General features: G+C 51.1%; 1 protein-coding gene across 4 annotated transcripts in view; it reads right to left on the reverse strand.

Annotated features, from left to right (window-relative positions):
• Positions 1 to 1,259: 1,259 nt before the first annotated feature.
• The window catches only part of LOC136781156 (protein apterous-like), a 32,061-nt gene continuing 19,872 nt past the window's right edge, over positions 1,260 to 13,448 (reverse strand). For 3 of the 4 annotated variants that reach the window (XM_066739929.1, XM_066739926.1, XM_066739928.1), the window contains 5 exons: positions 11,941 to 12,271; positions 11,254 to 11,857; positions 4,917 to 5,557; positions 3,958 to 4,175; positions 1,260 to 2,659 (listed from right to left, as the gene is read on the reverse strand). In XM_066739929.1, coding sequence (XP_066596026.1) covers positions 2,444 to 2,659; positions 3,958 to 4,175; positions 4,917 to 5,557; positions 11,254 to 11,857; positions 11,941 to 12,271 — 2,010 coding nt within the window. In that variant the 3' untranslated portion in view covers positions 1,260 to 2,443. The remainder of the gene's footprint in view (positions 2,660 to 3,957; positions 4,176 to 4,916; positions 5,558 to 11,253; positions 11,858 to 11,940; positions 12,272 to 13,448) is intronic. The other variant, XM_066739927.1, reaches the window with a different exon arrangement.

Here is a 13,448-nt window from a genome sequence, read left to right on the forward strand (position 1 = left end):
GCGCGCGCGCGCGCGCACACAGATCCCTCTCTCTCTCTTTGCTTTCAAGCGTTACCGCGATGTCGTTGTTTCTTTTTCGGCACGCTCGCGCGAAGCACTAATTAGTGCAAAGCTCGCGCGCACCAGCCGCCCGTATCCGTGGAATCCGCGCCGGTTGTTTGTCACCCTCGCCGACTCTACCACAGAGAGGAGGCCCTTCTCTCTCTCTCTCTCTCTCTCTCTACCCCTTTCACATGCACAACTTGTATTTTATTCTACCTATATATATATGTATATATAGATACGCACCGAAATTTGTACATATACCCACAAGGCTCACTTTCTCAAGCACGAGACTGTCGTTTTCCAATGTCAAACGACGAAAGAGAGAAACGCCACGTATCTGTCTCTCTCTCTCTCTCTCGGAGCGGCGCAAAGGCGCGAGGGTGCGCACTCGCTCGTTCGCTCGCGCCAAGGAGTAAAATATTGTAGGCTCGGGGCGCTCTCGTAACGAACGCAGCTGTATCTTGGCGCGCCTAAAAAGAGAGCCTCGACTCTTTTTGAGTAAGGTATCCGAGCGTATAGTTCCAAGAGTCGAAAGAGCATCTTGTTGGAGCGCGCTCCTCGCGTTAGAGGGCTGGGCCAGAACGACGGGCCGGGTTCGCGCTGGACCGGCTATTTTTTTCGATGCCATGCGCCGTTTATATATATATATATATATATATATATATATATATAGCGAGAAGGAGCCGGTGCATGGACCAACATCTCGCGTACCCCTCCCCCCACTTCCTGTTGCATCGAAGAATCGCTCATTCTCGGGAGCGACGAGGCGTGCGATCCGGCCTCGCGCGCGCGCGCGCGCACGGCAGAATGTAGAATTCCTAGATTCTGACCAGTGATTCCAAAGTTAGCGACGTCGCGGCCGGTCGTGTCCTCTGACCGGTTCGGAGGATTGAGATGTCGATAACGGGAATGATCGATGCCGAGGCAGCAGCGCGCGCGACAAGGGTATACGTATACCTTTTCTTCCTTCTTCTCCCCCGCCCCCCCCCTCCCCTCCCCTCCTATATCCTCCTGTGAAACCGCCATATCCGCTCCTTTCCACCGCCTCCGTCGCGCGCTCATGCCGAAACTCGCGAATTTTCCACGGAGCGCGGACCACTCACGTATGTACATACTGCTGGCTATTGCCATCGACGCAAGAGGGACCAGCTGGGAATTTTGCATGGGTATGGGTGAAGAAAAGATTCGTCAGGTATATGTATCGTCAAAATATATTCAATCAAAAGAATCATTTTGCACAATTCGACAATCCTTCCAGTAGTTACAAATCTATCCATAATAGTCTAGCGATCTCGTAGAAATAATATTAACCTTAATAATAATATCCAACTAATGCGATAGCACTTGTAATAGCAATACATATATAGCGATTGTTTATAATAGTACTGGTATAAGTAGTGGTAATAATATAGTAGCGATAAAATTAAGAATGATATAATGATAATAGTGTAGTATGAATAATAGTAGGAGGGGGGGGGGGGGGGGTAAAATTAGCAGGGGGTGACAATGAGAGAGATAATCGTCGGATTGTTGCTCCAACGATCGGACGAACATAGCCACTAAGAATGTGCGGAAGATTTATATATAGGAAGGGGGAGGAGGGGGGGGGGGGGGGGGGTTACTACGACTTGCGTTGCGTGTACGAAAAAGACAAAAGGAACGATTGTTATGTACATGTATATAAGGTATAAGGTTAAAGACTAACGTGTCTGAGAGACCGAGGATCGTCTCTCGCTTTTTACCGACAGACGAGTGTCGGTCACAGTTTGAGCAACAACAATTACATCCATCAACGATGTAACACTATATATTCGCACAGGGGTAATTATAAAATTTCGAGAATATATAATTGCCCTCTATATATATATTTATGTACGTGTGTGTATGTGCTCTACGGAGCGCGCGCACACTGCCAAGCTTTATCATTGCCCTAATCTATACAATATAATGAGAAATTGCGCATGCAGCTGATGCTCCGCGAATAAATAGATATATTTATAATATTTAAATTACTTACAAGGCTTTTACTAGCTAGAGTGTCAACTTTATTTAACATCCCGCCGAGGATGAGGAACGACGGCGAAGCTCCCTCTGTCAGTTCAAAAGGCGAGAAAACTGACCTCGTCGCTCTTACTCTTCTCTATGATACAATAAATACATGCACGCGGCTGTCGCTCTCTAACGATAAATTATATAATCTTTAGTGTGTATATATATATATATATGTGTGTGTGTGTGTGTGCAGTGTATACGTATATATAATAGATGTAGACGCGTAGCGGCTTGGTAGGCTGAATAAGCGGATTTGCAGAAAGAAAGTGAGAAGGAGGAGGAGAGGAGAGGCGATGGTCCGTGTTACGGATAGGAGCAAGGAAGGGTTGGAGGATCGCGGCGGCGATCACGCACAGTCGAGGGAGGCCAGGGATGCCGGGCTGTGAGGCGCGGCAAGCATGAATGGCGGACTCATCGGTGTTCCTCCGCTTCCGCCGCTATTTCCATAAAGCTCCAGCTCGCCCAGCGAGCCGCTCTCCACGTTTCCGTCGCACTTGTCCGATTTACCCTCCTGCTTCAGGACCATTCGCCGCCATTTTGCTCGAGCATTCTGGAACCATACCTGCAATCACAACAACGATAAATTCTTCACGTTGCGTCATCCATTGGATTTCGTTGGGAAGGGGTGCTCTCCTCCTCGGACCCCACGCGCACATTCACGCGAGTCCTTGCGCGCTACACCTATATGTATATATATATATATATATTCGTGCGCGCAAACGAGATCGCGACTGAACGCGTCAAATGGCACGGCACACACATGCGGCATATATAGCGGCGCGTCCTCCGTACAATGGCACGATATATAATCCGCGACGACGCGAGGACAAGAGAGCTGCAGCTATAGCTGTGGCTCCGCTCTCCGGCTCCCATTCGATAGATAAAATATGACCGAGCGAGAACTTTAAGTGAACCTGCCTGCCTGCCTGCCTGCCTGCCTGCCTGCCTACCTGTTTCCACCCGTACCGTATACATTATATACTACTACAACCCTGTACCTATACCTATATACCTACCTGCTCGATCGGCTCTCTCTCTCTCTCTCTCGATTCCCCTTTGCGCGCCTTCGTTCGAACGACGCCATTCCAAAGCAACACTTTTTACCATCGCCAGAATCTCATCCCATCGTACCCCGTACTCTCTTTCACTTAATTTTCCCATTTATCCGAAAACAGTTTATCCAGACCACGTCCCTTGATAGCTACGGGGAGAAAAAAGGAGGGAGAGACAGAGGGTGTTGGAGAGCAAACGCTTATGAAACGTGGATGCGCGATCGTTATCCCATCGTTGTACCTCCTCCCAAACAGCAGCGGCAGGTTTGCTATCTTATTCCCATTGTATTCCGCGCCTTCAGCACCCACCCCCGCATCGATAGATATTGGATATGCAGTAGGCATTCGCCATTTTCAAAGCAGCAAACTCCTCCCCTCTCATTGGCCATTGCGTTAAACGTATTCTCCTCTTGGAAATCCCCATGGGAGGAAGAGGAGCTCTCTCTGCGTGCATATATATATATATATATATACTAGCGGAGAGATGTCCCGTCCGTCCGTGCAGGAAGAACGGTATACGCGCAGACGCGAGTACGTACACGTTCCTCCTATATATATATATATATATATATATATATACCTTTCGTCGATCAATAGAGAGCAAGATGGCGATCGAGAAGCATCATCCGCCGCCACCGCGAGGTGAAAATCGCCCGACCCGGTGCGGCGACGCGACGCCTCGAACCCAACGACCGACATATACATATATATACATATATACCCGTGTATTTGGAGAGGCCGTATACATATAGGTGTGACGGAGATCCGGCGCGCGAACACGTGGAATCTTAATAGAAAATAAACTTACCTGCAGTACCCTCTTTGGCAAGCCGGTCTTCTGGGAAAGCTGCTTGAGATCCTTAGCGTCGGGATTGTGATTGATCGCGAAGTAACTCTTCATCGTCCTTAACTGGTGATGCTTGAAACTCGTTCTCATACGTTTTGTTCTACTGTTGGAGCCTGGCATGCCCGGAGTACCGGGACCACCTCGTCCAAACGGCATATCTAGGTAATCCGCGTTCAAGTCTGCGACAAGGAAGCAAGCAACCAACCGGTGAGAGAGAGAGAGAGAGAGAGAGAGAGAGAGAATATCTCTCGCTTGTGCGGTGCGCGTGTGCCGATCGTGCCTCGCAAAATTTTCACCGCGCAATGTGTCGCGCGGTGCGAGAAAAATAGAAAGAAAGAAAGAAAGAAAGAAAAAGAAGAGCAGGGGGGCTGTGGTGCGCGAGAGTGACGCGGTAGTCGTCGCGCCAACCGTTCCCACGATCGTCGGACAATCGATAGGAGGCTCTCCGAGGAGAGTTTTGGAAACGGCTGCAACGACTACCCACGCACTCGACTCGTGCAACGATTTTACACGGATTCGATCGGATTCGTGAATTTATGTCTCCCTGACAAATTTTATCAGGGTTCGGTGGCAAAACCTTCGCGCGCCCACGCTCCGCGTAAATCACGTCCAATGGAATCGGATGCTCCAACTGGCGCGCGTATCCCCCGTATATATAAACCCCCCCCCCCCCCCTCTCCGATATTCCGGTGAATTAGAGAAGCAGAGAGAGATCGGTCCGTCGGATACTCGCGGCACGGCGCGGCCCTATGAAAAACCATTGTCCGGAGAATTTTTCTTTAATTAAGCCGTAATCTCGCGAAGAATGCAAACTTTCTTCTCCTCGATCGCGATTGTAAGAGCGTTCCGCGAAACGGAGACGCATATAGGAATGGGGTGGGGTGGGGGGGGGGGGGGGGGAGGGTGGGGGAGAGACTCACCGAGGCTAGCGGTCATAGCTTCGAGATCCTTTGGCTTCCGCTTCCGAGGTCGACCCTTTTGCCTCGGGGGTGGAACGACGACGGAGGCGGCGGCCGCTGCTGCGGCTGCCGCCACGGCAGCGGTCCCGTTGAAGTAAGGTACCTTGGGGGGCGAGGAGGCGTCCATCGCCGCCGCCGCCGCCGCTGCCGCCGCCGCCGCCGCCGCCACCGCCGGATTCGATGGCGTGGACGATTGCAACGGTACGGCAGCGGGGCTCGCGTGACCATGGGGATGTATCGCGTGATGAGAGTGCGCCGTCGCACCGTGATGAAGATGATGATGGTGGTGGTGCTGCTGATGCTGATGATGATGAAGAAACTCCGAGGACGGAAAGGGTTGTCCAGGGTAGTGCGGTCCCGGTGGGTAGACCGGGATCGGGGGGCTCTGGGCCGGGTGCAGCTCGGCTCCGATCTCGTAGTGCTGTCTGCACAACACCGCCCCGTCCCGCATACCAAAGTGATCCCCTTTCGTCAGAGGCACGCTGCAAGCTGCGCAACAGAAACACCGCACGTGGAAGACCAATTCGCGAGCGCGCATCACCAACTCCGACGATAGGATAGCCGCTTGGCACCGCGAGCATCGTTTCATACTCCCGAACATCCTGCAACACACAAGCCAATTTTTCCTCTTATTGCTCTCTCTCTCTCTCTCTCTCTTTGCCTCTGCGCCCGCGCGCACGCACGCATAGGGGGGGGGGGGGGGGAGAGAAATTAAGTAGCAAGTGTCTCTTTCGGCAAATATCGGATAGTCGATTAATGGACTTGGGGGAGAGAGAGAAAGAATTCGCACACGTAAGCGCCAACGTTTCACCGCGCGATATTACATTCGCTCGCTATATTAGAAACCTGCCAGAGGGGATGCTAACCAGCGATATTCCTACTCCAAACCTCTGATATCTTTCGCTTTGGAGAGGCAAGACTCCCTTCTCTCTCTCTCTCTATATATATATATATATATATATATATATATATATATGAAAGAGTGGAAAGCAAGAATACGTGTATATGTATAGCTTGACATCGCTACTGCATTAGCGGTAGCCTGCAGTCTCCATTACTGGGACAGCTCACCGCACTATCTTTTCTCTCACCTCGGCTACCTGGCTCTCTGTGCCCCAACACTATATATATATATATATATATATATACAAGATTTCGTTGGTTCCTTCCTGTCGCAACCGATAATCTCCATTAAATTAAAGAGAATTATTTACATGTATACGCCGAGCGAGAGATGGATTAAAGAGTAAAAAAGAAATGGGGGGGGGGGGGGGGGGTCATAGAGAGCAGCGGAGGGGCCAAGTTCATTGAATTTCGCGGTAGCACGCCCCGCAGCCCGCACCTTCCAGCCGGATGGTGGGGACCCGAAGGAACCGCGGACGCCCGCAGAGTTTTACAAGATGCGCCATATGCGATACATTATTATACAATACGTCTCTATTCTAAGCACCGGTCTAAACACCTATATGTATACATGGGCACACAAGCCAGTATATATTCTCCACAAAGACTGGAAAATCTTTTATATCGCTCTCGGACCACTCGCGGTGCATTCGCACACTCTCGACACCCGCGGAGCACGCGCAATTCTCTTTTCTCTTTTCTCTCCTGCTCCTCTTTCAATCTCTCTTGTTACTTGCTTTCTTTTCTTTTCCTCTCCTCTTCTCTCTCCTTTCTTTGCTCCCCTCCCCCGAGCCCTTTTTTAGCCTACAAAAACTAGTACATGTGACGTAAACAAGTCCAATTCCCTCGTGAGAAATTGTTCAAGTTGGCGAGGTGAAGAAGGCTGGAGCGCGAACGCGGAGCATCGCGGGAGGAGTGAAAAGCGAGCGAACGAGCGAGCAGAGAAATTCGGTAAGCCGATACACCACGGCGCAAATCTTCCGTCTGGTCACATGCACGCACGCACACACGTACGTACGACAGAGATCGAAAGTGTGACCTTGTCGGGCTGTATATATAGAGCCAAGGGGAAACCCCCTGCAAAGGCGCGATCGACCGACCGTTGCTAAATTGCAAATTCGCCCAAGGAGGGATGCTCTCGCTGGGCCAATCCGACCCCACAGTCCCGATAGTGCAGGCCTCTCTCCTCCAACGGGGTACACTTTCAAATCGCGCGCGCGTCCTCTGTGATTCTGGCGGGCCAGCTCTCCGACCTCGCGTGCTCGATACGCGCTCAATGTCGGCGCAGAGGCCTGCTTGCCCACGACGCTCCACAGGTATAATATATAGTAACTATATTCGAGAAGAGCGAGCGAATGCCGTGTACGATAGGCGCGCGCGCGCGCGCGCGCACGTTGATACGTGAGGAGAGTGTTGGCGCAAACACTGCGGACCTACCAGTCGCGCGCGCGACCTATTATTTCATAACAAAGTCACCCCTTCTCCCTCTTTTCGCAAACGTAAACAAACGCGTGTATTAAAGCGTTCCTCGCGCGTAAGGCTCCGCGTGACTTTGCCACTGTATATATATACAGTGTAAACAAGGAGGAGGAGAGGGGGGAGAAGGCCCCCTGGATACGCCGCCGCGGATCACATTACTCTCTGTGCAAAAGAGAGCTCGAAAAGAGATATTGCTTCTAATGGATGATCGATATCAGTAAGCTCGTTTACTGCTTGTACTTTCAATTAGAGCGAATGGATAGAGCAGGGTATATACTCGCATAATGAAATCATAAGGTGTCAAATTGATCTGTCAGGAAGAAAGGAAGGAAGGAGATAATAAATGGAGGCAAGCGGGCGCGCGCGCGGCTTCTCTGCGGGGAGCCATTGTCGGTAAATCTGATAGTACCGGTAGACGAGGAGGAGTATACGTGCCTACGAAGGCAAAGGCAAAGAAGAAGAAGCTATCATTCGTGTTCTCGCCGTGTCGGGGGCCACGTTCCTCGGTGATACATGAAGTCTCGCGTGCAGGTGTCGCCGTACAAATACGTTTCGCCCGTTTATCTCACCGGGATCTACTACATCGCGATATCGCTACTGCAGCCTGCCGTTGCTATTGCTGCCATATCCTCGCGCTCGCATAAACCTATCGAATCGACCAAATAGCCAGTCGACAGCAATGTTTCAGCGCTACGAAACTCGCTTATCCAGCTATTCCTACTCGGCCCTCTTTAAATTCAATTTACCGACCAGTCGACGGGAATGTACCGTTTCGACGACTCGCCAGAGCATTGGATTTTATAACAATGTTTACGCACGCAGAAGCAACAATTTACCCACTGCGTGTGGCAAAAGAATCGTACCCGATAGGTCGACTAAACTCTCGATCGAATCTTTCATGCTGGTCGTCAGATTGAAATCAACGTTTGCTAATACGTACGCAATTGAATAATTGGGTACTGGGTGTTGAACGACCGTTTGATCGAATTATTCGAGCAACTCTTTCGGTACCCTGTACATACACATGCATATATCCACAGCCCTTTATAGCATTTCTCGGTTGACGCGCGATGACGCTTTGGTGGAGAATTGAAAGAGTTGGTAAAATCCCCCCTCCTCTTTCGAACGCGGTACGAACGAGCTCTCGTTGTAGCGAGGGAAGAGTCGGTTGGGGGGGGAGAGACGAAGGCGCGAGCGGACGTTGGACGGATGGAACGGACACGCGAAGCTTATTGCGAGTGTAAGGTGAGGTTTACGCAGCAGAGGACAGGACACGGGAGAGGGAGAGGGGGAGAGAAGCGCGTGGAACGAGAGCAGATCGCACATGCGAAGAAAACAGATAAGAGAGTTAGTTTCGGGCTAAAAGCGTGTCGTGAGTCGTGACGGGATGTCCGTATTATATATAGGAGTGTGCGATTCTCTTTCCGTGCAGAGAGGGTGTCTGTCATTCTAGCTGTGCAGCCGTGCATCGATATTCGCGTGTCTACACGGAGAATTTCTCGCGCGCACGAGTCACACGCCGCAAACTTGCAATTTTTCTTCGCAACGATGATGGTCCGCGTGGCGTACGTTTTTCGTCAACGCTAGTATGTACTACGCGTACGGTTCTCGTTTGGCTGCTGCACACTGGTAGCGGCAGGCTGCACGAGCGAGCGCCTTAGCGGTATTCCGTCCGTTTTCCTAGATCGAAGCAGCGATATCCCTGCACGTATCGTCGCACAGTCATTCCGTTCCCGTGGACTGCAACAGCAGCACACTCTCCCTCTTTTATACTCACTCCGAGAGCCAGCACTGCAATATTTAATACTCCTCCCAGAGATTTCAGCAAAACTTATTATCGCGCGAGCATATATACATTGGATAGTCGCATATACTCCCTTTCCACTCTTTTATTTATCTTTCCTATTCCCCCCTACTACTCCTTTACTTCCTTTTTGCCCTCCCCCCCCCCCCCCTCTCTCTCTCTCTCGACGCGATAAAACCAGCTGCTTATCAAGAAGATCTCTCGGTCGCGTACCCTCTAAGATCGGCTAATGCGATTTTCGAGGCATACCGCCGCGCCAGGTCTGCGAGGAGACGGATGCGCGCACGGCCAGCAACATCACACACACACACACGTGTACGAACCACAATATTTATGTACGTAGGACGCGCATCGAGGACACGCCCTGAAACAGTGTGCGCACGCGCGCGACAACAATGACAACGCAATTTGGACGAAAAAAAAGAAAAAAAAAGAAAAAGAAAAAAAAACTATAAGATTCCCTATAGACGATAGTAGTACTAGCATTCTCGTACGGCAGAGATGTCACGGGAACCTTCGAAATCGTTTCAACGCGCGCGAATATTATCTCCATGTGCACGTCGCACACCTATATGTATACGGGGCTCCAGGGAACACACACGGTCAACGCACCACCTATATATATATATATATATATATATTGATATGTGCATTGTCCCATCGGTCGTGAAATGTAGATCGGCGGTGATTTACTTATCAAGAATCGATGCTTCGCCGGAGGTAAATGGTCGAGTCGTGACCATTAGTCCATGAACTGACCAGTGCCCGTTCTTACGCTCGCTGTGAGAGCTGTGCGAGCGAGAGAGGGAGTATACGCTAATATCGCTCTCTCGCGCCGTGTGGGGCCTGAGAGAGAGAGAGAGAGAGAGAGAGATGCTGCCTCTCTCTCTCTGGCTGGCTGGCGCGCGGACTTTTTTCCACAGCCGTACCCGTACACAGGAGACGGGAAGACTCGCGCGGATATCCACCAACAACACTCTGTTTTTCTTATGAAACCGATGACACAATGCTCCCCCTTTACCTCCTCCCCCGTAACGTGATATAACGCTAGAGAAGAGACGAAGAGAGATTGCGCGGCACACAAGTTATTTTTCCTTATTTTCTTAGATCGAAGAGTCACCGTTGTGCATACATTTGCTAGTATACATGTGTGTAGGTGCATGATTTTTCCTGAGTTACGCGTAGAGAGGCTCGATCGCGGAGCGTCTCTACCGGTTGCGCAAACCATCGTTGATTCCATTTTAAAAGAGCGGATGTATTTTCAAACGCGTCTTCTGAAATGGCCCCTAGAATCAGAGAAATTGCTTCGCGCTTGACTTATTCGCATGACTACCGGGCGCTCGCGCTCCCGACTATTCTTGGCAACTTGTAACGAGCTGACTTCGTGACGCGCCGTTTCTTCGTTATCGAGAAGGAACAACCAACGAGCCCGACTCCGCGTTCGGCTCCCTTATACCTCGCCTCGCCTCGCCTCGCCTCGCTTCGCAACTCGGCACACTCTCTGCGTCTCTCTCTCTCTCTCTCTCTCTCTCTCTCTCCACGCTTACTATCCGATTCTGCGAAATGTACTTTGCTGAAAAACAATTCCGCTCTCTGCGCGCGCGCCCGCGAGACTGCGACACTCTTTCATTCACCAAAACCTCCCTCTTCTCCCTTCTTTCTGTGTATACATATATATTTACTTTATTAACCTTCTATATATATACACCTATAGAGCCTAATATAGTCTGAATGGATCGTGTTGCATTGACCAAGTCTTATTATTGCAATGATGATGGAACAGCAGCGTCCTATTTGTACAAAGGGATAGCAATTATCATTTAACAAGGTGGAACAAAAATGATAGAGAGAGAGAGAGAGAGAGAGAGGAAGGAAGCAACGTTGGTAGATGAGTAAAATTTTCAACTTTCCCAAGGTCCGTGAGAAGCCGCATTTGCTGTAAAAATTGTATATTTAGCCCGAAGCATAAAAGCGAAGAGGTTTACGACTAGCGCAGCGCAATATAACAACGACGACGAGGGTTTCAATGATATCGAACTCGCGTTCTGTGGTTTCCGTTAATATAGGCCCCGAGAGGTTGACGGAGAGTGGACGGAGGGACGAGTGACTCACCGGTAGTAATCCTTCTTGCAGTAAATATTGCCGTCCCTACTGAAGCAAGTGACCTCGCCGTCGAGACCTTGGTGACAATGGGAGCACTGGAGGCACGACGCGTGCCACCTTCTGTCCACGGCTTGAAGATAAAACCTATCGGATATTTTGAGGCCGCATCCTGCGCATACGACGCCTGGAAGAAGAAGATGCTCGTCCGATTGCACCGGTGGGCTCGAGGGAGGTTCCACCTTTGGAATGGTCGCTTGCAATTGCTCTATCGCGTGCGTTTGGGAATGTTGCAGGTGGGAAGTGGCGGAGGACGACAGTGATGCCGCCGTGGCTACGTTCGTTGAATGTTGTTGTTGCTGCTGCTGCTGCTGCTGCTGTTGGTGATGATGGTGCTGCTGCTGATGATGATGAAGCGACGAAGAATGTTGTTGTTGTTGTTGCTGATGGTAGTGATGATGATGATGATGATGATGACGGTGAGCAAGAACCGTTTGAGGCGGCATGCTCGGATCGCCGGGTGGATTCTCGAAATTGCTACCGTTGCTCTGATTGTTACCGTTCCTGTACTCGGCGGCGGCTGCGGCAGCGGCGGCGGCGGCGACGGCGACAACTCCTGTGGAATTATCATAAAGAAATCATTTTAGTGTGCAGTCGTAGGATCGAGCGGTGCGCGCGTAAAATGGTCGCGCGGCTCACCTCCTGGAGAATCGTAGTCTCTCGAGTCGTAAGGTGTGTGCGGTGGCTCGTAACAATTGTTATTGGTCCCGCAGTGGGTTTGGTGAAGGGGTGCGTGGTGGTGGTGGTGGTGGTGGGCATGAGCAGCGGGTGGACTGGACGGAAGGGTGCTCGGTCGTGCCGCATCGCCCATCGAGGCCGGAAGGCAAGGGCTCAAGTCGCGAGCCTGATCCACCGCTGCCGGTCCACCGATGTTACCGCCTGATCCATTCCCCCCGCCGCCGCCACCGCCGCCACCACCACCACCACCACCACCACCACCGCTGCCAAGCTCCTGAGAGCTGGGCGGCTGCTAAAACAAAACCATTGTTTTTCAAAGAGATACGGATACATGCACTCGCTGACGCGCGATATACGTCCTTCTTCCTCTCGACGCTTTTTTCACCCAGTTCCTCTGTATACGTATACATGCACATACGTGCATTTATGCGACAAGGAGAGAGGATAAAGGGGATGTGCAGGCAGAGAGAGAGAGAGAGAGAGAGCGCGCGCATCTCGACTCTGTTTCTCAAAGAAATTTCACATTGCACATTTTCCAAAGAAACTATATGTAGCTACACTGCGCGCGCGCGCGCGCGCGTGGAAGGGAGAGCGCTATATTTGCGCGATTGATCGGACCGAGCGCGAGGGGGAGGGGGTGGTAGGACAGCGGCGGCGGCAAGGTGCGGTAAAGAGAAATGAGAGAAGGAAAGGGCTGGCTGAGAGAGCGGCGAAGGAGCGCCCGTCCGTTGATCTGACTGGAAGAGGCGATAGCAGCCGCTTAGTTGTGATGGATGTTGCTAGTCGATATGCGCATGCGAGCAAGGGACCCTATAAGGTAACCGGAGAACTGGCCAATCCAAGCCGACGTCGTGTTTCAGCTGTCAGAGCGTGCATCGTCGCGTCGCACCGCACGGGCCGCGATGTCTGCTGCAGCTCGACCAACCTCGGCCAGACTCCGCACACAAGTCACAACCAGCTCTCTTATACCAGCTTTCCAACGCGCGGCCCGATCGCGAGGACATAAATTACCGGCCAGAACTTGTCTCGGTGTCTCTACCCCTCACCCTCTCTCTCTCTCTCTCTCCCTCTCTCCACCAAATACTCTTTTCGAGAAACCTCCAACAAATATATAGCACTCTCCTCTTCATTCCCTTTATATTTAATTATACCGTAAGTTCTCCGTTGCGTTGCGTTGCGTGGCAGCGCCTGGAATATAAAGAGGAGCGCTCTCTCTCTCTCTCTCTCTCTCTCTCTCTCTCTCTCTCTCTCTCACCACCATCGAAATAATTCCTTCCTCGAGTAAGACCGGATCGCCTGGAATTCATCGGAACGAGGGAGAATCAGACTCGAAGAACCGTACAACACCGTATGGAACGGTAGGATTGTCTCGTAACAGCGCCTGACTTTCCAACAATCCAATGCTTTTGCACGCTTTCCATGTGGTAGGTAGAAATATTCGCGCCAAACTGCCATTCTTATACCATGGA

The sequence above is a fragment of the Prorops nasuta genome, unplaced genomic scaffold, assembly GCF_024137725.1.
Source record: "Prorops nasuta isolate Cenicafe-Biocafe unplaced genomic scaffold, Cenicafe_Pnas_1.2 PNAS00021, whole genome shotgun sequence".
NCBI lineage: Eukaryota > Metazoa > Arthropoda > Insecta > Hymenoptera > Bethylidae > Prorops > Prorops nasuta.